The sequence below is a fragment of the Lynx rufus genome, unplaced genomic scaffold (genome assembly GCF_022079265.1).
Source record: "Lynx rufus isolate CCGP_SWC_20201006 ecotype Redwood Valley unplaced genomic scaffold, mLynRuf1.p SCAF_3, whole genome shotgun sequence".
NCBI classification, from domain to species: domain Eukaryota; kingdom Metazoa; phylum Chordata; class Mammalia; order Carnivora; family Felidae; genus Lynx; species Lynx rufus.
The window spans coordinates 68,517,100-68,538,395 of NW_025814845.1; the positions used below are offsets into that span (position 1 = coordinate 68,517,100).

The 21,296-nt window shown below is 37.0% G+C and overlaps 1 protein-coding gene across 4 annotated transcripts in view; it reads left to right on the plus strand.

Annotated features, from left to right (window-relative positions):
- PTPN13 (protein tyrosine phosphatase non-receptor type 13) overlaps window positions 1–21,296 on the plus strand; it is a 178,189-nt gene that overhangs the window by 141,307 nt on the left and 15,586 nt on the right. For all 4 annotated transcript variants that reach the window (XM_047091577.1, XM_047091578.1, XM_047091579.1 and 1 more), the window contains 10 exons: window positions 167–525; window positions 1,672–1,852; window positions 3,693–3,851; window positions 4,365–4,536; window positions 4,637–4,847; window positions 8,031–8,101; window positions 10,772–10,833; window positions 13,259–13,352; window positions 14,025–14,162; window positions 14,264–14,352. In XM_047091577.1, the coding sequence (XP_046947533.1) occupies window positions 167–525; window positions 1,672–1,852; window positions 3,693–3,851; window positions 4,365–4,536; window positions 4,637–4,847; window positions 8,031–8,101; window positions 10,772–10,833; window positions 13,259–13,352; window positions 14,025–14,162; window positions 14,264–14,352 (1,536 nt within the window). The remainder of the gene's footprint in view (window positions 1–166; window positions 526–1,671; window positions 1,853–3,692; window positions 3,852–4,364; window positions 4,537–4,636; window positions 4,848–8,030; window positions 8,102–10,771; window positions 10,834–13,258; window positions 13,353–14,024; window positions 14,163–14,263; window positions 14,353–21,296) is intronic.

Here is a 21,296-nt window from a genome sequence, read left to right on the forward strand (position 1 = left end):
TATATATGATTTTTCTGTGTAATGAGCATAGGTTACCTTTATTATCAGAAAATAATTGAATATTTTAATAGAAAGTGCTGCTGTTCAGCATCTTCCTTTTCAATTAAGTGTTCTAGCGTTAATATAAGTTGTCACACCCCGATCTCTTTAAATGTGTCCATTACAGACCCCGTTGCACTCTCCAGCACAAGTTCTCCCAAACAACAGTAAAGACTCTTCTCAAGCAGCATGTGTGGAGCAAGGCACCAGCTCAGATGAAAACGAAACGTATGACAAAAACAAGAAACAATGTACATCCAGGAGAGACAGTTACAGTGACAGCAGTGGGAGTGGAGAAGACGACTTAGTAAAAGCTCCAGCAAAGATACCAAATATGAGTTGGAGTTCAGCTTTGCATCAGACTCTGAGCAACATGGTATCACAGGCACAAAGCCAACGTGAAGCATCTAACGATCAGGAAGACACCATTTGTACCATGTTTTACTATCCTCAGAAAATGCCTAATAAACCAGAACTTGATGACAGGTACTGTCACTATTATGTGTAGCACTCAAAGCAACTGCTTCTTGTTTGTGACAGGAGCAGCAACATACGTTTCTCTAAGAATGAAATATGTCTGTGTGAACTTCACAATGATCAGGCAGATGATGACTATATTGGATATCCAGTTACTGTGACTGACAGTTTTAGTTAGCAAAACTGTAAGCTGTCTAGCCGTTCAACCTGAGACTTGCTGCTCTCTTGAGTATATTTACCAGTAATTGGGAAAGTTGTTTGTATTTCACCGTAATTCATAATACTTACAAGAAAGAGAAGAGACCTATTTTGATACTGATGGGGTAGGAGAATAGGGAGTACTAATATAAAGAGAAGTGATTGGTGGGGAGGAGGCAGTTTGCAAAAGGTAAGCATAGAGGCAAAAAAAGGAAAAGACTACATCTGTACCTCTAACAATTATTCATACGTTTTACTGTTTGGTTACATCTTTGTGTATATCTAGGTGCAGCCATACTTGTTCAAGTTCTTTTGGTGTTTTGGGGGTTTTCCCCCCCATTGGATCATCCAAAATAACCACAGGAATAAGACTTATATTCTTTTTCTATTTCTTCTCTTTCTTATTATGTTGAAACACACATTAGGCTTCTGAGAATATTGGCTTCAGCCTTTAGTTAATGACTAGGAATCAAAAGTCTATTTAACCTGTCTTACTAATTTATGCAGCTTGAAGAGCTTCAAAATAGAATCTGGACAGGGGCACCTGGGTGATTCAGTCGGTTAAGTGTCCGACTTTGGTTCAGGTCATGATCTCACAGTTCTTGAGTTCGAGCCCCATGTTGGACTCTGTGTGCTTTGGATTCTGTGTCTCCCTCTCTCCCTGCTCTTCCCCTGTTTGTGCTCTCTCTCTCTCTCTATCTCTCTATCTCTCTGTCTCAAAGATAAATAAACATTAAAAAAAAAAAAAGAATGTGGACAGAGAATAAAAACTGGTATTGTTAGCATCTAGCAAACATGAAATAAATTCATAGTCCAGAGTTAGGCAAAAATTAGCTAGGAATGCAATCATAAGCAGATATGAATATGTGTTAAGCGCTTTCTGTTTGTGGCACAAACTTACTGTATTGACACTGAAATGTATTTGAAAATAGTCTTGCTTCTTTCTCTCTGTAGCAGTCCTCCTTCCCCTCTACCACTGGACATGACTCTTGGGCAGAGCTATCAACCCCAATCAGAATCTGCTTCCACTAATTCAATGGATAAATATCATATGCATCACATTTCTGAACCAACTAGACAAGAAAGCTTGACATCTTTGAAAAATGACTTAGAAAACCACCTTGAAGACTTTGAGCTGGTGAGTTGTTTCCTCTGTATTAAGAAAATTCTGGGGCACCTGGATGGCTCAGTTGGTTAAGAGTTGATTTCATGAACTCATGTCATGAACTCATGTCATGTCATGAACTCATGATCTCATGTCATGATCTCATTGTTTATGAGTTTAAGCCCCACGAAAGTCTCTGCACTGACGGTATGGAGCCTGCGTGGGATTCTGTCTGCTCTTCCTCCACGCACACCTTCACACATGCAATCTCTCTCTCTCAAAATAAATAAACGTAAAAAACAAATTCCATGTTTTGTCAGTTAAGATGTAGTTACACAAAGCTTCCCTTTAGGAAAAAGGCTGTCTTTTTGAGTAGGTTCATATCCAGGTCCAGTAAGTAGATAACATATCTGCTGTGTTTCTCTGCCGAGAATCAGGGGAAAAGACAAAAAGACCTGGATATAAATCCTGACGCTACCACTGACTTGCTATAATTGGGCAGATGCCTGTGGAATTACTTCATTCATCTGAGCCTTAGTAGTTCTGGCTATAAAATGGGGCTAGTAACCTCCTAGGACTGTGATGAGGATTAAAAGAAATATAGGTAGAGTACCTAATACAGTATCTACTATTTCCCGAATCCTGATGAGTTGCCTATTTAATTTCTAATCAAATTTGAATGTAAGTTTTTCTCTTCCACACTTTTTTGTATATGCCCAAATGGAATCCTTTACATTGTACAAATAACCCTATAACTTCTGAATCTTTAAATTCAGTTTGGAAGCCAAATCTCCAAGAATAATATCCTTTACATTGATTGAAAGTCAGCCTTTTTCAATATTGTTTTTATTATCCAAGTAATAAATATTTATCATTGGAAAATTTAAAAAAAAACAGATTTAAAAAATACTGAAACCACTGATAATCTCACCACCTAAAAATCATAAACATTTTGGAGTTAATCTCTTCAGATACTTGGTTTGCCTAGAAGAGTGTGTGTGTGTGTGTGTGTGTGTGTGTGTGTGTGTGTGTGAGACATATACATCTTCAGTTTCATTCTCAGCAATAGAAAATAATCTTTTCAAAAAGAGAAAAAAATCTTTGCAAGATTTCCTTTACAAGTGTGTCATTACCCCTGTAAACTATAAGCAACCTTCATATCTCATTCAAAATCTTTTTTTTTTTTAATTTGAGAGAGAGAGAGAGAGCATAGGCAGGGGAGAGGGGCAGAAGGACAGAGAGAGAGAGAGAGAGAGAGAGAGAGAGAGAATCTCAAGCAGGTTCCAGAGTCAGCATGGAGCCCAACACAAGTCTTGATCCTACAACCCTGGGATCACGACCTGAGCCGAAATTAAGAATCGATGCTCAACTGACTGAGCTACCCAGGCACCCCTCAGTCAAAATCTTTAAAAAAAATTTTTTTGTACAACTAAATGAAGTTGTAATATCTAATCACCTAAAGGCTTCATGTTTTTACAAGAAAACCTTTTCTTTTGTGGCTCTTGACATCTATCTTAATTGCTCAGAAATAGATGAAGAATTTTCCTACACCTTCCCCTCAAAATATATATCAAAGGATCATCAAAGTATAACCATTCATGTGTCCTTGTTTACCTTGAAAATACAAAAATTGAAGCATGAGTAAGTTTTGTCTCAGCCATCTTTAGACAAACACATAGTGTTGTTTCTAAACCCAACTCTTAGATGGGGATACATTCTATCTAGAATTGGATAGACCTAGCTTCACTTGGCTAAGATCAGTAATCTTTTAAGGTTTGATTTCCTCCTCTGCTATTCAGTAGAAATAATAGTCATCTCTGTTTGTCAATGGGCAAAAATAGACAACCTAAAGAGTCGCTGTTTTCTTCCCTAGGAAGTAGAACTCCTCATTACCTTAATTAAATCAGAAAAAGGAAGCCTGGGCTTTACAGTAACCAAAGGCAATCAGAGTATTGGTTGTTATGTTCATGATGTCATTCAAGATCCAGCCAAAAGCGATGGAAGGCTAAGACCTGGGGACCGGCTCATAAAGGTGAGACATTAAAGAATGGATTTATGCAAATGTGACCAGAGACCAAGTCAGGGCTGGAGAAGGAAGAACAAGAAGGTTGAGTTAATATAACACTCCATTTCTTTGCTTGGTTTACGTTTTCCTTCTCCACCTCTTAAAAATAAAGGCTTTTGTATAGTTAACAGTTTAGGGAATGCTGAAAGTGCCCTTTTTAATTTGAAAGTTCCTCTACTCTTACTTAAAGCATTACATAAGCTGTCTTGAGTCTTAGGGACAGAAAGTTTCTTAAATTACCATGAGGATAAATTTCCTATATTAGCAAAATAATGATGCATTTGTTAGACATTTTACATTATTATTTCACATGTAATTACTTGCTCATTATACTTATGATTTCCACAGTAAAGGGAATTAGCAATAAATTAGAGACCATTCTCTTACTGGCTAAGGTAGAGCTAGGGAGATTGCTGTATTTTCATGGCAACTTCTCTTTCCAAAACTGTAATCTATTTTGCCTCTTTCTCATTTTTGTAGGTTAATGACACAGATGTGACAAACATGACTCACACAGATGCAGTGAATCTGCTCCGAGCTGCACCCAAGACAGTCAGATTAGTCCTAGGACGAGTTCTAGAATTACCCACGATGCCAGTGCTGCCTCATTTGCTACCTGACATTATATTAACATGCAACAAAGAGGAGTTGGGTAATGCACATTCAGGCTGTGTGCAGTGTGATTTTGTTGGCTAGGTTAAAAGTAAGTACTCTTAAGACTAAGGAAAACCAATATTTTCTATTCCCTGAAGGTTTTTCCTTATCTGGAGGTCATGACACCCTTCATCAAGTGATATATATTAGTGATATCAATCCGAGGTCAGTTGCAGCCGTTGAGGGTAATCTCCAGCTATTGGACATCATCCACTATGTGAACGGTGTCAGCACACAAGGAATGACCTTGGAAGAAGCTAAGAGAACATTAGACATGTCCCTTCCTTCAGTGGTGCTGAAAGCAACAAGGTACTCTGCAATACTTGTGGGTTTTGTGTTTGCTCATGTTTCAGGCTGTTGATCACACTTACGTTATCTTAAAAAGATATTCCTGAATTAGTAACTCACAGACTAAACTGGCAGTTTATAAAGCTAGAACAGACTTCTTAATAGGAGATTCCAAGAGCACTTTAAGTGGATTAGTGTTTGGATACATATTTGCAGTTGATAATAGGGTGGTTACCACATTTGTCAGGATGTTTTCAATTGCAAGTAAAAGAAAATACAACTCAACAGTGGTTTAAACAATAAAAGGAACTTACTAGTTTATAGGATTTAAAAGTGCAAAGATGAGGTGGTCATCAGGTGAAATTTGATGCAGGCTATGGCTCCATTTTTTGCTGTTTTCAATTACTCTCTTTTCTGTGTATGTGTTTCCTTCATGATTAAGTGGCTTTGTCACTTAACACATGGCACCGTCCAGAGCAATCTTCTAACAATTCTCACCAATAACCATGGTAAAGCAAGGACTGTCTGTTGATTGCCTTAGACCTAAATTAAGGCTATCCCTTGAATTGAGACAAAGAAATAAGAATATATCAATTGGCCTAAGCCAGTCCTGGCCCATTCCCAGAGCTGGAACAGAGTCAGTTCTGCCCAAACGTCATGTCTACAGCCAATGAGGCATAGAATTGTCACTTTCACCATACCTCATGACAATTTCACATTATAAGAAATGCTAATGGCAACTTTTCCTTCACTTAATAATAGAAATAAATTGAAAAAAAGTATGCATTAATTTCAAATTACTACAAATATAGTGGCATAAATGATAAGTTTATTTATAGTTCTGGAGGTCAGAAATCCAAAATGAAAAAAAAAAAAAAAGATCCAAAATCCAAAATGGATTTCAGTTGGCTAAAATCAAGACGTTATCAGGGTTGCATTCCTTCTTTAAGAGGTTACAGGAGAAAATCCATTTCCTTGCCTTTTCCACCTTCCAGAGCTTCCCTTCCATCCTCAAAGCCAGCAGGCATAACACTCTACTTATGTTGTCACATCTCTTTCTCTGACTCTCCTCCCTTCCTCATTCATTTATAAGGACTTCTGTGATTACATTGGTCCCACCCAAGATAATCTCCTCATCTTTAGATCCTTAACTTACATCTTTAAAATCCCTTTTACCCAGTAAAGTAACATATTCACAGGTTTGGCGGATTAGGATGTAGCCACCTTTGTGGGGCCATTATTTTGCCTACCATAATGTACATACAGCCAGACTTTCTAAATTACACATTTATGTTACATTTATGTCTGTGATACATGGTGAGTTTTACATAGTATGTCTTTAAAAGTATAGAATGTATAATTAAATCATTTGATCATAAACATTTGTTCCTTCTAAACCTTTAAATTTGATTGTGTACTTTTTTCTTTGAATATAATCCCTAGTCTGTTTCCCTCATATATTTCTTTTTTTTTTTTTTTTTAAGTTTACTTATTTATTTTGAGAGAGAGAGAATCCCAAGCAGGCTCCAGTCTAACATTGTTAGTGTGGAGCCCGACACGGGGCTCAATCCCATAAACTCCAAGATGATGATCTGAACCAAAATCAAAAGCCAGACGTTTAACCTACTGAGCCATCCAAGCACCCCTACCTCATATATTTCTAAAAATTAGATTGGAATACATTTATTTTCATAGGTGTAGCTGAATGTTAATGAGTGGAAGAGGAAAGTGTTCAATCTGGAAAATATTTTTGTGAAAATTAACATCTCTGTGAACCATAGATCCAGCTAATTTTTTTGCCTCAAAACTAGTAGAGTACCCTTCATGCTAGCTCTAAAATCACTTTCTTTTGCCCTTCTGCTTTTCTCTTCACTTTAGTCACAACAGATATAGTGGTGCTAGTCACAATTACTTTCCCCTTCATTCTTCTTCCAGCTCTCTCCACTACTATATATATCTACCCTCTTTGAAGCCCACAGCCAGCAATAACAGAGAGGTATATATTTGTGGTAATTGTCTGTATGTCAAGAACTGTACAGGGTCTGTGGTCTTACCCAACTTGCAAGCTAATAAGCCAGCCTGTTATTGTTTCTTGGATGCTGGTAGAAGGTATGAAACTCCTGGGTCAGAAACAAAATACTTTTTTGGTAACCACAAGCAACAATGGCATGGTATTGGGACAAGTTCCACACATCTTCTAAGTCTCCTGAAGATGACACATGTGGCCTAGTGGATTCCTGCACATGCAGTGGGTTGTAGTACCAGAGAGAAATACCATGAGAAGAAGAGGAACCCTCCCCTTCATGGCAGCCTGTAAGAAAACCTGCTTTTTATTTGGAGAAAGAGTTTCCCTCATCCCTCAAGCTTGCTCATCACAAACATAGCCTTGAGAACTGGCCTATATAAAAAGCAGTCAGGGCCTTTCATTTCTGGGGTACCCAGGAAGAATATGTAGGATGTGTAGGGCCCATGGTAAATTGCTTCTCCCAGCACTATATACTTTAGGCAACCTCCCTTTTCTCTCAAGTACTAGCAGTGTTAAGATTGCATACCATTCCTCTGTTTCCAAGGTGATGTCTTTTTAACAGTTTTTCACATTGGGTGGTACTATCCTTCTTATAATCCTTTAAAATATATATATATATATATATATATATATATATATATAATGTATATGTATATTGTATATATGTATATATGCATATATTGTATATATGTATATATGTGTATATATAATGTATATGTATATATAATACATTGTATATATATTGTCTAGATTTTCACTTTAAATAACTTTTTTAAAAGCATGTATCAAGGGTTTCAGATACACAAAACTTAGTCATCTATAATTCCTAAGTTATCTTTGAACCATCACCTGAATGACAGTGAACTAAGTTATTAGATCATGAATATTACAAGTGTTTTAAATGAGGGGAAATACAGTAATGTGTTAATCCTAAACCCAGAGAAAAATTATGTAAAGAAATGATTCTTAATCTTTTTTGGGTCAAGAATATCTCCCTCTAGAAAAGAGGTAGATGAAAACTGATAAATATTTTGTCTACAGCTTCCGGGTGCCTAGACCCCCTGAAGCCTATCTAGAATAAAATTCTTGTGGCTCAATAGTTACCAGGTGGTTTGAAGGGTATTTAAACAAACATCTTAAATAATTTGGAATTGCCTTTTCTTTTTTCTATAACACAGAGATGGCCATCCAGTGATCCCCAGTTCCAAGAGGCACACTCTTGCAACCCCACAGTCAACCAAAGCCAACGGTAAGGATACATTCATTTTGTGACACAAGTAGTTATGCAGAGATAACTATTTTTTTTTTCCCAAAAGCAAATTGGAGACTATCACTACAGTGTTTTTATCACCCTTCCAGAGTGCTTTTCAGGATCTCTCTAAGTGCAAAAAATCACATTTAAATAAAAGCATCTCTAAAATTCAGTGCATAATAGGAAATAGTTGAGCAGCATGGACCATGGGATTTACAGCCAGATAGACCTGAGTTTATCAGTTCTGTGTGCCCTTAGGAAGTTACTTGATCTGTATCCAAGCTTCTGTTTTCTATTAGTAAAATAAAAATGTTTGTACTATCTATCTTATAAGGTTATAATGAAGCATAAATACAATAATAATATGTGAAATGCTTATCATAATGATTGTCACATAGTAATTTATTCAGTTATTGAATCTCTTCTCTGTGCCAGGCATTGGTCTGGGCATTGGGAGCATGGTAATGAATACACAAAGTATCTGTCTTACATTCTAGCATAATAAAAGAAATTGTAGTATTAGTGGTCGCGACCCCTGCTAACATAAATTTAATGCTTATTCTTCAGAATAAGCATTCTTCTAAGTGCATGAGTCCTCAAAACAACCCTGTGAGAATAGTGTTACTATTATCCTCCGTTTATAGAAGGAGAAACTGAGACACAGAGAAGTTTGATAATTTACCCAAACTCACAGAGTTAATAAATGGGAGAGCCAGAATTTAAACCTGGGGTTTCTGATTCCATGCTCTCATTCACATAATCGGGCTCAGTAAACGTAGCTTCTGATGCCCATGATAAGAATGATAGACGTGGGAATGTGGTTGAAATTAATGTATTTGAAATGTGAATTCAGTACTTCATACATAACTAAACTTTTAGGTTATCAGGCAGTAACATCTACCAAAAGAATCTCACTACTACAGTTGTAGTTTATCTTCAAAACACTAAAGTACATTTGTTCCCCTCCTCGCCAGTTTTCTTGAATGCCTTAGGGATCTCAGCTTCTCTCTAATAGTTCCAGTTCACGTTAGAGAGGGACTATCTCACAGAACAGTCAGGAGAGCATTTTTCTAGTGACTTACGGGTAGTTACTTGTTGCCTGTTTGTAGTTTCAGAGCTAAAGAGAGCTAAGCCCTGCCCACCTTGTAGAAACTGCCTAGTGAACTGTCTTTATGGGGTTCTCTCACTTGACTCCCTTAGAACTGATCCTTTATGAGTTCTGAAAATCAGTATCAATAATAGGAACTCTCTTATAGTGATGGGAATATAAAATGGTACAACCATTTTATAAAACAGACAATTTCTTTTAAAAGTTCAGCATGTGCCTCCCATATGATCCAGCCATTCCACTCCTTTTTGTTTACCCAAGAGAAAAGAAAGCATATATCCATACACAAAAACCTGTACATTAATGTTTTAGCAGCTTCCTTTGTGAAAGCCAAAATCAAAAACCACTCAAATGTCCAAAAACTGCTGAGTGAAGAAACCAATTGCAAAATATCCAAACAACAGTACTATTCAGTAATAAAAATGGTCTGGTACTCATAGCAACCTAATCAAAATAACCAAAATAACCCCTCCAAATAAGACAGCTGAGTGAAAGAAGTCAGACAGAAAAGAGTTTATACTGTATTATTCCATTTATTCAAAATTAAAGAAGATGGAAATCATAGTGACCGAAAGTAGACTAGTGGTTGCTTAGAGACAAGGTGAAGGGCAATTAGGGGAACAGGAGGGAGACAGTACAAATAATAAGCTATGATGTTCTGAACTATTCCAATATGACTTTTTGAACTAGTAGTTTATTACTGGTATGCTTTTTCAGTACTTTTCTTGGAAGGTTGATAATGTTTTATACCTCCTGGAAATAATATTAAAAAACATTCTTGACTCTTTGTAATAACATCATCCACATAATTACAGAAATTCATGTCTAAAAATTTCATGTCAACCTTCATCTTTCTAGGTGGAATTATTTTTAGGTCATTTTCAAATAGAAGTCCTTGAGTACACAGATCGGTACATTTTTTTTCTTTTCTGTTCTTTTCTTTTTTAACTTTTCCAAACTCTGCTATATGTTTCAAAGTCTCTTAAAAATATAATTTGATGAATCAAATTATTTTTAAATATGATTTTTAACTGTAATATGTATTACATTTTTAATGTAATATGTATTGAATCTTTGTACTGGTGGCTAAGAGTTAAAAGTAACATTTGGTTTAGACATATATTAAAAGTTCTGTTTAGTTGTATCCGTAACTTACTTTACTGTGTTAAATTGATAGCCATTATGAAATGATATGAATGGCGCACTATCTTTCCTTAAATAGTGAAGTTAGTGTAGATCAGCACCTGTGATGCCTCTCCCATTCAGTTGAGAGAATTTACATTCAGTGTCTGATACTAGAACCATCCAGACCGAACTGAGCTTTTGTGCAGACTATAGTATTTTCTTTTAAGAAATTAGCTTTTCCCTTGGGATAAACCCTTTTCTAATAATATTTGATTTTGTGTAGCTGGTTTTAAATCATTTTGCAATATGACCTCTTTTAGTGCACTAATGAAAATAAGAACATGCACAGAAATGTGGGTTTTCTTTCACTGTTTTGATGTCCCTATTGTGGTTCCAACTGGCTCTTCTCTTACTCTCTGTGTTGTTCCTTTCAGGTCACCACACTGTGGAGCCTTGCCACAAGCCTGCCCTCACTCCTAGTAATTCATCCTCCAAGGTAAGGAAAAGGCTACCTTCTTCCTATCATACTGCCTTAGCTAAATAACCAACTTGTTTGTGTCTTGAACCAAACTGATTTCGCATTTAAATATTTGCCTTTTTTAGAAACATGTACTGATGTAAGGAATATATTTTAGGGAACTAAATAGACCTTGCTGAATAAAGCACACAGTGTAAAGGTCCTACGTGAGCAACCCTACATCATTTGGCACATATTCAGCTCTTATATAAGCTAATCTCTTAAATGGATAGCTTCAATACTTAGATCTTTTTATGAAAGTTCACAGTTCTTTTGGTTGTGTGTTAGATACCCAGAAGAGAAGAACATACATAATTAAGAGTAGAATTGGTCCTTTGAGTTAATATTGGTCAACAGTGACCCTCAAATGACAATCCCCTACTGCTAGTAAGGAAAAACAGTACTGACAAAAGAAATAGACATACTTGCTTTTAGAAGGACATGGAAAATGCTTTACCTCATAATAAAATGTAAGAACCTAAATCATTTAAGATTAACAAAGAAAAATCTGGAGGTGAATTAGCAAAGCTACTTTAATACATAGCTGAATTCCACTTCAAGCTTTCTCTTTAAGGCTATGTGTATGCCCATTCGTTTGGCTAACATTTCTTTTTATGATTTTCTTTTGGCATGTAATGAACATTCTAAAATGACCCCAGCTGGATATCCACTTTGTGGAATTGTTTAATCCCACACACATCCCATACAGTCTGAGCCCCACTGTTTGAATGCCTTTCCACATAAGCTCCAGAGCTGAGGCATTGCTCTCCTAGTAATCTGAAAATCCTGTCATCTCAGCAAAATCTGGACAAAAGCTGGATTTAGCATAGAAGGAAAATTTAGTGACCAGAAGGCCAAAATTCCATGCCTTTCATCTCACTGGTCCAGCAAGTCTTTAAAAGATATTGCAATAGAAGAATTATTAGGCAGAAATGATTGGGGCACAGAAATAAAAATGCCTTGGTCTTGGTATGTTTGTGGATTGAGAGAAAGCAAGACCCACTATTCCCTGTTTATTCATAAGGTCTACAGTTACACAGAGCTGGAACACCTGGATTTTCATGTATTTCTAGTGTTAGTCATGTTGTATGGTGCTTATTTTCTTTTTAAATATCAGCATGTTGTTGAAAGGGAGAAGGGGAGAATTTCTTTTTAAGTTAACATAAAACACTCAGAAGCTAGGACCTTGGTTATTCATGGTTGCAAACATTTTTTGTTGGAGTTAAAGTCTTTCAGGAAGTCTCTCAAGCAGTACTCTGTCCTTGATGCTAATGTCTGTGCTACGAATTTCTCATGAAGATTGGAGTTTCACAATCCAGTAAAATTGGACATTGTGTAACCACTATTTATGAAGAAATAATTCTATTGCGTCTATCATTTCTACTTTTTATCTTGATAAAAAGAGTAAAATCTTTGGAGAAAACCACCTTTTATTTGTATAAAATTATTTCATTTTATCCTAACCATTTAATTTTGCATTTTTACCCAAATCATTTTTCTTTCAATAGGCCATGTACCATGAAGTGTTCACAATTTACCATTGAGTTAAAAAGTTAAATTCTGGGGCGCCTGGGTGGCGCAGTCGGTTAAGCGTCCGACTTCAGCCAGGTCATGATCTCGCGGTCTGTGAGTTCGAGCCCCGCGTCAGGCTCTGGGCTGATGGCTCAGAGCCTGGAGCCTGTTTCCGATTCTGTGTCTCCCTCTCTCTCTGCCCCTCCCCCGTTCATGCTCTGTCTCTCTCTGTCCCAAAAATAAATAAACGTTGAAAAAAAAAAAAAATTTAAAAAAAAGTTAAATTCTGTTCAATAAGTAATTTGTAGTTATGAATCCATTGTTATTCTTTTTAAATTGAGATGAGATTTAGACTAGACTTAAAAATCTTTATATCCAACAGTTGACCAGGATGTGAAACTAGAGTTTATGTCCAAGTCACAGCTTCACAAATACTTAAAAGATTTTTTTCCCTTTCCCCCAACTTATTAGTTTAGTAATCCTATAAAACTTTTAGAAAAGATTTAAAGGAAGACAAGTCTCATAAAATATGCCTCAAAAAAGAGATTTCTGCACTCAAATAAGCTTAGGAAATACTACATAATAGACTCTTGGCAACTCAAAATTTATATTAGTAAACACTGTGAGAATTCTTAGAATAGAAATACTGATTTGATGTTGTATTATCTGCTGTTTCCAGAGGTTTTTGGCGATGGAAAGTCCCATTCTCTTTGTACATTCCATTGTGCTAATGTTTCCTAGAAACATTCATCTATCATGGAGAGATATCAAATGGATTATGTACAAAGAAAGAAGGAGAGAAGGACACGATGGGGCAATCTACAGTCCCTCCCTAATCCTGGAAGTTAGCAAAAATAGTAAACTAATGATTTGCTCTGGTTTCATACTTTAGGTTAATGGGGAAGAAATAATTGAAGTTTTGTGCCCTGAAGGAAAATGCTCTACTTATCAGATGAAGGGATCAGCAGACTTGATTCTCTCCAAAGGTAGTTTTTCCAAATCAGTCATCCAATTACTCTAAATGTCCTAATAGTTCAGGTAATAAAGAAATATTAGGTATTGGGCTTACATGTTTCTATAGTGTAACAAGAAAAGATTGTTGTTCAAAGAAATAAAAGAACAATGTAAAATTAATTATTGTTCATTGCATTACTGTACAAATGTGCCTGTATCCTAATATTAAAAATATTTTTAGATGATTAAAAAGATGGCTGGTTTTGTTTGATAGTGTTTCTTACATTCCTTGGAAGCAGCAATTCACAGGTAACCTAATTAGAAAATTTTTCTTGGATATGTATGGGCCACCCTATTACATCCTTAATTTTTGTAACCTAACTTCTTGAGTTTCTTTCATGAATTAGTAATTTGGAATCAATTTAGGAAAATAAGCATTAAATTCTTGATGTCTCATGGAAAGATTTATTCACAGACATAGATTTTGGTTTGTTCTTTTTAAGCTACATTTGTGTGATCTTCTGTCACAGCAGCCAGAGGAGTGCTAGAACTAGAAATGTCTGGTTTGCATGAGTCTAACTGCTTTTCCAATCATGGCTGCCTTTCGAAGTAGATGCTTGGAATTTGAAAGACCTGATGTAGCGTCTCTTTCTCAAATCAATATTTTTAAAGTAAAATCTCATGTAAAATTACTGTTTTTCAAGAATCTAATGTACAAGAAGATGATATTTATGATGATCCTCAAGAAGCTGAAGTTATTCAGTCTCTGCTGGATGTCGTGGATGAGGAAGCCCAGAATCTTTTAAACCAAAATAATGCAGCAGGAGATGTCAGTGTTCCAGGTAGATGAACCAGAATGAATAAGTTGGTACACTAAGGAGTGCAAGAAGGAGGCCTCTAGGAAGCATTTTAATTTCTCTTGGCCCACTTATTTCTTCCCCAGGTTCATTGAAAACCAATGGGAAGTTATCTGAAGGGAGAGCAGAAGATACAGACTGTGATGGTTCACCTTTACCCGAAGACTTTACAGAGGTAAAGATAAGAGCTAGATAAACACTATAGGATGTTATGTCTTGTTAGAATTATGTATCTTCTTACATAAAGTTTGCTTTCTCTGCTGAGGCCTTATCTCTGCCTCCACCAACCCCACCATTTCCGATTTTCCAACACCGCTCATCCCCTGCCCCAACTCTGGCATTTGCAGGTTTATGTTTACTTGTCTGGTTCCTGTAGACATTTGACTTTGCAGCCTATCCTAGTGTGCTAGGGCTGCTACAACAAAATACCACAAACTGGAAGACTTAAGAAACAGAAATTTATTTTCTCACAATTCTAGAGGCTGGAAGTCCCAAGGTGCCAGCAGAGTTGGTTTCTGGTGAGACCTCTGTCCTCCACTTGCAGATGACCACCTTTTCACTGTGTCCTCACATGCCCATTCGTCTGTGTTCATGCACCCCTGGTGTCTCTTCCTTTTCTTATAAGGACACTAATCCTATTGGATTAGAGCCCCATCCTTATGATCTTATTTAGCCTTAATTACCTCCATAAAAACTGTCTCCAAGCAGTCATTTTGGGGTTAGGGCTTCAACCTGTGAATCTTGCGAGGGACACAATTCAGTCTATAACACAATCTATGCTTTAACAAGTTATAAAATATAATTAAATAAAATTTCATTCGCAATAGTTAAATAAAAGCATAGGCATAAATTCAACCCAAATGTACAAAACCTATATTATGAAAACTTTAAAACTCTACAAAGAAGCAGAAGAAATATTAAAGAGAAACATTTCTTATTCCTTGATAGAAAAGCCCAAAATTTAACTTCTCCCTAGATTTACCCATAAATTAATATGGTCCCATAAAATATTTCAACTTTTTTTTTAATGTTTATTTATCTTGAGGAGGGGAGTATGAATGGGTAAGGTTAATAATGATGGGTAATGGGGCAGATAAAGATGGGTAAGGGGCAGAGAGAGGGGGAAAAGAGAGAATCCCAAGCAGTCTCACTCTGTCAGTGCAGAGCCCAATGCAGGGCTCAATCCCATGAACCATGAGATCCTGATGCTGAGCCTAAATCAAGAGTCCAACACAACTATCTGAGCCACCTAGGAGCCCCTTCAACTTTTTTTTAATGAGAGGCAGACTAGCTTGGTAAAATGATTTTAAAGTTCACTTGGAAGAAATTAGGATGTAAAACTGTTCAGGACAAATCTAAAAATTAAGGTTTATGGAGGGAGAATATTCCTACCAATTATTAGTAAATATCACGTAAGTTGTTCTACCACCAAAGTGTAGATGGATCCCGCAAATATACACGTTGAGAATTCAAGATGTTAAAGACCAAACCTTTTGGGACAGTCCATCCTTTAAATTTAATAAATTGACACTTGAATATGTGGGACATCTGCTTCAGAAGAGATTTTGACTAATAGTAAACAAAACAAAGAAAGTGAAAAAACAAATTCAGGAAAGGAGAAAACAAAGTACTGAGATAAAAACATGAAGAAGTTATATTTGTATCAAACTCTAAATGTGTTAAAATCACTATGGAAATTATATTCATAAGCAGACAAATTCAAAAAAGACAAATATGACTAATCTTCGTAGCTGAAAGGAAGACTAAGCCAGTATTCTGGAAACGTTTTCTGTTTCATTTTATATTTCTAGAATGTTGCCTACATTTGACTAGTTTTAAGAGTTACCTAGAGGGGCGCCTGGGTGGCGCAGTCGGTTAAGCGTCCGACTTCAGCCAGGTCACGATCTCGCGCTCTGTGAGTTCGAGCCCCGCGTCAGGCTCTGGGCTGATGGCTCAGAGCCTGGAGCCTGTTTCCGATTCTGTGTCTCCCTCTCTCTCTGCCCCTCCCCTGTTCATGCTCTGTCTCTCTCTGTCCCAAAAATAAATAAACGTTGAAAAAAAAAAATTAAAAAAAAAAAAAAAAAAAGAGTTACCTAGAATTTCTGAAAATATTTAGTTTTTCATAAGTATGCTTCTTTGGGACCACCCTAAACAAATTGTAGATTATTTATTGAACTGGCTCATAATAGTGTGTTCTACAACCCTGGAAGTTGTTTTGGTTTTGTTTTTTTAACTTTTATTATTGAAGTGTAGTTGAAATACAATGCTCTATTTTCAGTTATGCAACATAGTGATTTAACAATTCTATACATTATGCAATGCTTACCACAGTAAGTGTAGTTAATCACGTGTCATCCTTCAAAGTTATTACAATGTTATTGATTCTCTTTCCTGTGCTATACTTTTCATTTGGTGACATTTTTATAATTAATTAATTTATTTTAGGTAGCTCCATGCCCAGAATGGGGTTTGAATTCATGACCCCAAGATCAAGAGTCACATGCTCCACCAACTGAGCCAGTCAGGTGTCCCATGACATTTATTTTATAAAGTTTGTATCTCTTAATCCCCTTCACTTATTTCACCTATCCCCTCAGCCCTGCCCCCCCGCCAACCACCAGTTTGTTCTCTGTATTTATGAGTCTGTTTCTGTATTTTGTTTGTCTATTTATTTTTTAGATTCCACATCTAAATGAAATCATATGGTATTTGTCTTTCTCTGACTTACTTCACTTAGCATGATATCCTCCAGGTCCATCCATGTTGTCACAAATGGCAAGATCTCATTCTTTTTTATGGCTGAGTGATATTCCATTATGTATATATACCATATCTTCTTTATTTATCTATTGTTAGGCACTTAAATGGTTCCATATCTTGGCTGATATAAGTAATGGCTGCAATAGGGGTGCTTGTCTGGCTCAGTTGGTAGAACACGCAAGTCTTGATCTCAGGGTCATGAGTTCAAGCCCCACATTGAATGCAGAAATTACCAAAAAAAAAAAAAAATGCTTCAATAAACATTGAATTTGTGTTTTCATTTTCTTTGTGTAAATACCCAATAGGGAAATTACTTGGATTGTATGTATAACCCTGAAAGTTTTAGGGTTTTAACCCTGAAGGTTTTCTCATGAGTCAAAAGTTAAGCTACTTTTGATATTATAAATGATATTATGATGATATTATAAATAGTATAGTATCACACACGGTCATTTGTCACTGTCTTGTAACTTGTCACTCTACACTTAACTACCTCTTAATGAAGTACTTCAGGCCAATGTCTGAGCTTTATTTATGAATGAAGGAATGAATGCCAGTCATATACATAGTGTAAATCATCATCTAAAGTTTCAAAACTACTCACTTAGCTATTGCTGAACTCATTTGACCCTGATTAAGCTGGGGATAACAAGGTAAGAAGGTATATCAGGGTTTCTGTCCTCGATTTGCTTGTATGGTCTAGTAGTCAATTTGGGAGCTGTACAATGTAAATAAGTAAGTACAATTTTTAAAACTATAGTAAAAACATGTCCTGATAAATGTTTATATGGAATACAGAGAATGTTACAAAGAATTGTGGAATAATAGGGACTATACAGGAGTAGATGTGTATGGTTATTAAGGCTTCCGAGAGAATTAGCATTTTATTTATTTATTTTTTAATGTTTATTATTGAGAGAGAGAGAGACAGAGCGCAAGTGAAAGAGGGACAGGCTCCAGGCTCTGAGCTGTCAGCACAAAGCCTGATGTGGGGCTCGAACCCACGGACCGTGAGATCATGACCTGAGCCAAAGTTTTAGCATTTTAAAGGTATTTGGTAGGTGAGAAGCAATAGGAAAGAGCATTCCATACTGAGGAACTGCTTAGCAAGGACATGAAGGTCTGGATCAGCCTGGGACATTCAGGGCACTAAATCATTGCAAGTAGGGTGTCATGTGGTATCTTGAAAGCTAAGACTGAAGAGATAGGGAGGGGTGAGTTGAGCAAGTGACTTAGATGTCATGGCAAGGAATTTGGTCTTTCTACACCTCTGGACAGGCAACTTTCCTGAGAGAGATAGAAACATGTCCCCCATTAGCTCAAAACATCTAAGATGGAGAGAAGAAAGGCATGGCCTCCTAAGACATGACATCATTGTGCTGAAATACATCAGCACACTTCCTATGTTGTTTCTAATCCTGGTTATTAATCAGAAAACAATAGAAACTTTCAGTGGCTTTCCATCACCTATAAGATAATCATGCTTGACTGACTGTAGGATCCTGGCTTTATGGGCATTCGACTGATGTAGTCACACAGCCCTATGCTTAGAAGAGCTCCTCATGTGCTGTGCCACCATCTTGAAATTCTCAATTTTTTAACAAGATATCCCATATTTCCATTTGACAATGGGCACCACAAATGATACAGTTTGGTCTTGGACCCAGGAGATATCTCTACTCTTCAAGTTGCTGGATCTGGATTCTTTGAGCAATAGGATAACAAACCAACCTTCAGATGGGCTGGCCTTGGTAAAATCTAAGTCTTTTCCTTGAGGCAGTGCTGCAGCTGCCTTCTCTTCCAAGGAGCCTACAATCCAGAATGAGACGAGAGACCGAAGGCCATCTCCTTAACCCAAACCTCCCCCATACACAGGTGAACTTTGCAAAATAGTGGGAAATTTTTCTTTAAGTTTTTAAATTCCAGTTAGTTAACATACAGTGTAACATTAGTTTCAGGTGTATAGTTTAGAGCACTTCCATACAGTGCTCATCATGACACATGTGCCCCTTAATCCCCATCACCTATTTAACCCATTCTTCCACCCGCCTCCCCTCTGTGGTAAACCACAGAATTTTTTCTCTATAGTTAAGAGTCTGTTTCTTAGTTTGCCTCTCTGGTTTTTTCCCCATGATTGTTTGTTTTGTTTCTTAAATTCCACATATGAGTAAAATCGTATGGTATTTGTCTTTAACTTATTTCACTTGGCCTAATACTCTGTAGCTCTGTCCACATCCTTGTAAATGGCAACATTTCATCCTTTTCATGGCTGAGTAATATTCCAGTGTGTGTGTGTGTGTGTGTGTGTGTGTGTGTGTGTGTACACATACATATCTTCTTTATCCATTTATCAGTCAGTGGACATTTGGGCTCTTTTCATAATTTGGCTATTGTAGATAATGCTGCTATAAACATGGGGGTGCATGTGTCCCATCAAATTAGTATTTGTATGTCTTAGGGTTTAATTACCCAGTAGTGCAATTGCTGGATCATAGAATAGTTCTATTTTTAACTTTCTGAGGAACCTCCATACTCTTTTCCAGAGAGGCTGCACCAGTTACATTCCCACCAACAGTGCCAAAGGGTTCCCCTTTCTCCACATCCTCACCAACATCTGTTGTTTCTTGTATTTTTCATTTTAGCCATTCTGACAGGAATAGTGGAAAATTGATATTGTTGTAGTATCACTATATTTTATTTCCAATTGGGTTTTATCTCACCATTTTCATAATAATAACATTTGACTCTTATAAAAGGCTTTATACTTTTCAAAAGTATCACACTCATGGTAGATTCTTAGACCAGGCTTTTGATGGGAAATACAAAATCCAAATGACTTTACTTGGAAAAAAATCAACCCAGACTAAAATCATCAACTTGCAGAAACAGGTAACATCTAAGAAGCTTCCTTTTAGTTATCCGTGGATAAAAACAAGCTACATTTTTTTTCTTCCTCCATAGAAATTCTGCATTTTCCTCAAATAAACTGAAGTTCATATCAGAATAACTTAATTATAAATACTTCTTAAGTCTAAAGGTCTATAACTGAAAGATCATATTAAAGATTATTTATATCTTGGGGCACCTGGGTGGCTCAGTCGGTTGGGCGTCTGACTTTAGCTCAGGTTATGGTCTCACGGTTCGTGGTTTCAAGCCCCATGTCAAGCTGTGTGCTGACAGCATGGAGCCTGGCGCCTACTTCGGTTTCTGTGACTCCCTCTCTCTCTGCTCCTTCCCTGCTCATGTTCTGTCTCTCTCTGTCTCTCAAAAATGAATACACATTTTTAAAGAAAGATTTTTTTATATCTTTATTAAAGAAGTGAGACAACCTTCTGTGGCTCAGGCATAAGCACTTGTAGGCACACAGTGGTAAACAGACGTGGTTCCTGCCCTTGTGGAGCTTATAGTCTAATGAGGAGGACAAGAGAATGATCAAATAAACACCCAAGTAAACATGAAATTACAAGTTGTGATAAGGTCTATGAAGTTTAAAAAGAAAAGAAGTGGTGCCTGGGTGGCTCAGTTGGTTTGACGTCCGACTCTTGATTTCAGCTCAGGTCATGATCCCAGGGTCATGGGATTGAGCCCCACATCGGGCTCCATACTGAGCATGCAGCCTGCTTGGGATTCTTTCTCTCTCTCTCCCTCTGCCTCTCTCCCCACTCGTGCTCATGCTCTCTCTCTCTCTCTAAAATAAGAGAAAAAGAAAAAAAGTGCTACAAATAAAAGCAAATGGATTATGGAGGTAAACAGAGGCCAGATAATTCAGGGTCTTGAAACGAAAGGACTGTCCCATTTGTTAAGATAACTTGTCCTAATAAAGATTGGAATGTAAGATTTATTAATCATCTAAGAATGAAACTTGTCGGGGCGCCTGGGTGGTGCAGTCGGTTAAGCGTCCGACTTCAGCCAGGTCACGATCTCGCGGTCCGTGAGTTCGAGCCCCGCGTCGAGCTCTGGGCTGATGGCTCAGAGCCTGGAGCCTGTTTCCGATTCTGTGTCTCCCTCTCTCTCTGCCCCTCCCCCGTTCATGCTCTGTCTCTCTGTGTCCCAAAAATGAATAAACGTTGAAAAAAAAAAATCATCTTCTGATTATAGCAAACTGCACTTGCAGTATTTGGGTCTCTGAGACACCATACTCAGGTAAAGTATGAGCTGATTGGTCTATGTTCTCCACAGAAGGACCCATCACTTTAATAATAAAAGGGCAAGATAATTTAACACACTGAAAATTACTAAGATTTTTCTAGAGAGCCCATTTTCAGATTTTAAAATTGAAGTAGTGTAAAAATATATACTGAATATGCATGTCTAATCATACTTCAGCTATACATCTTGTCTTCTCCTTACCTCTGTACC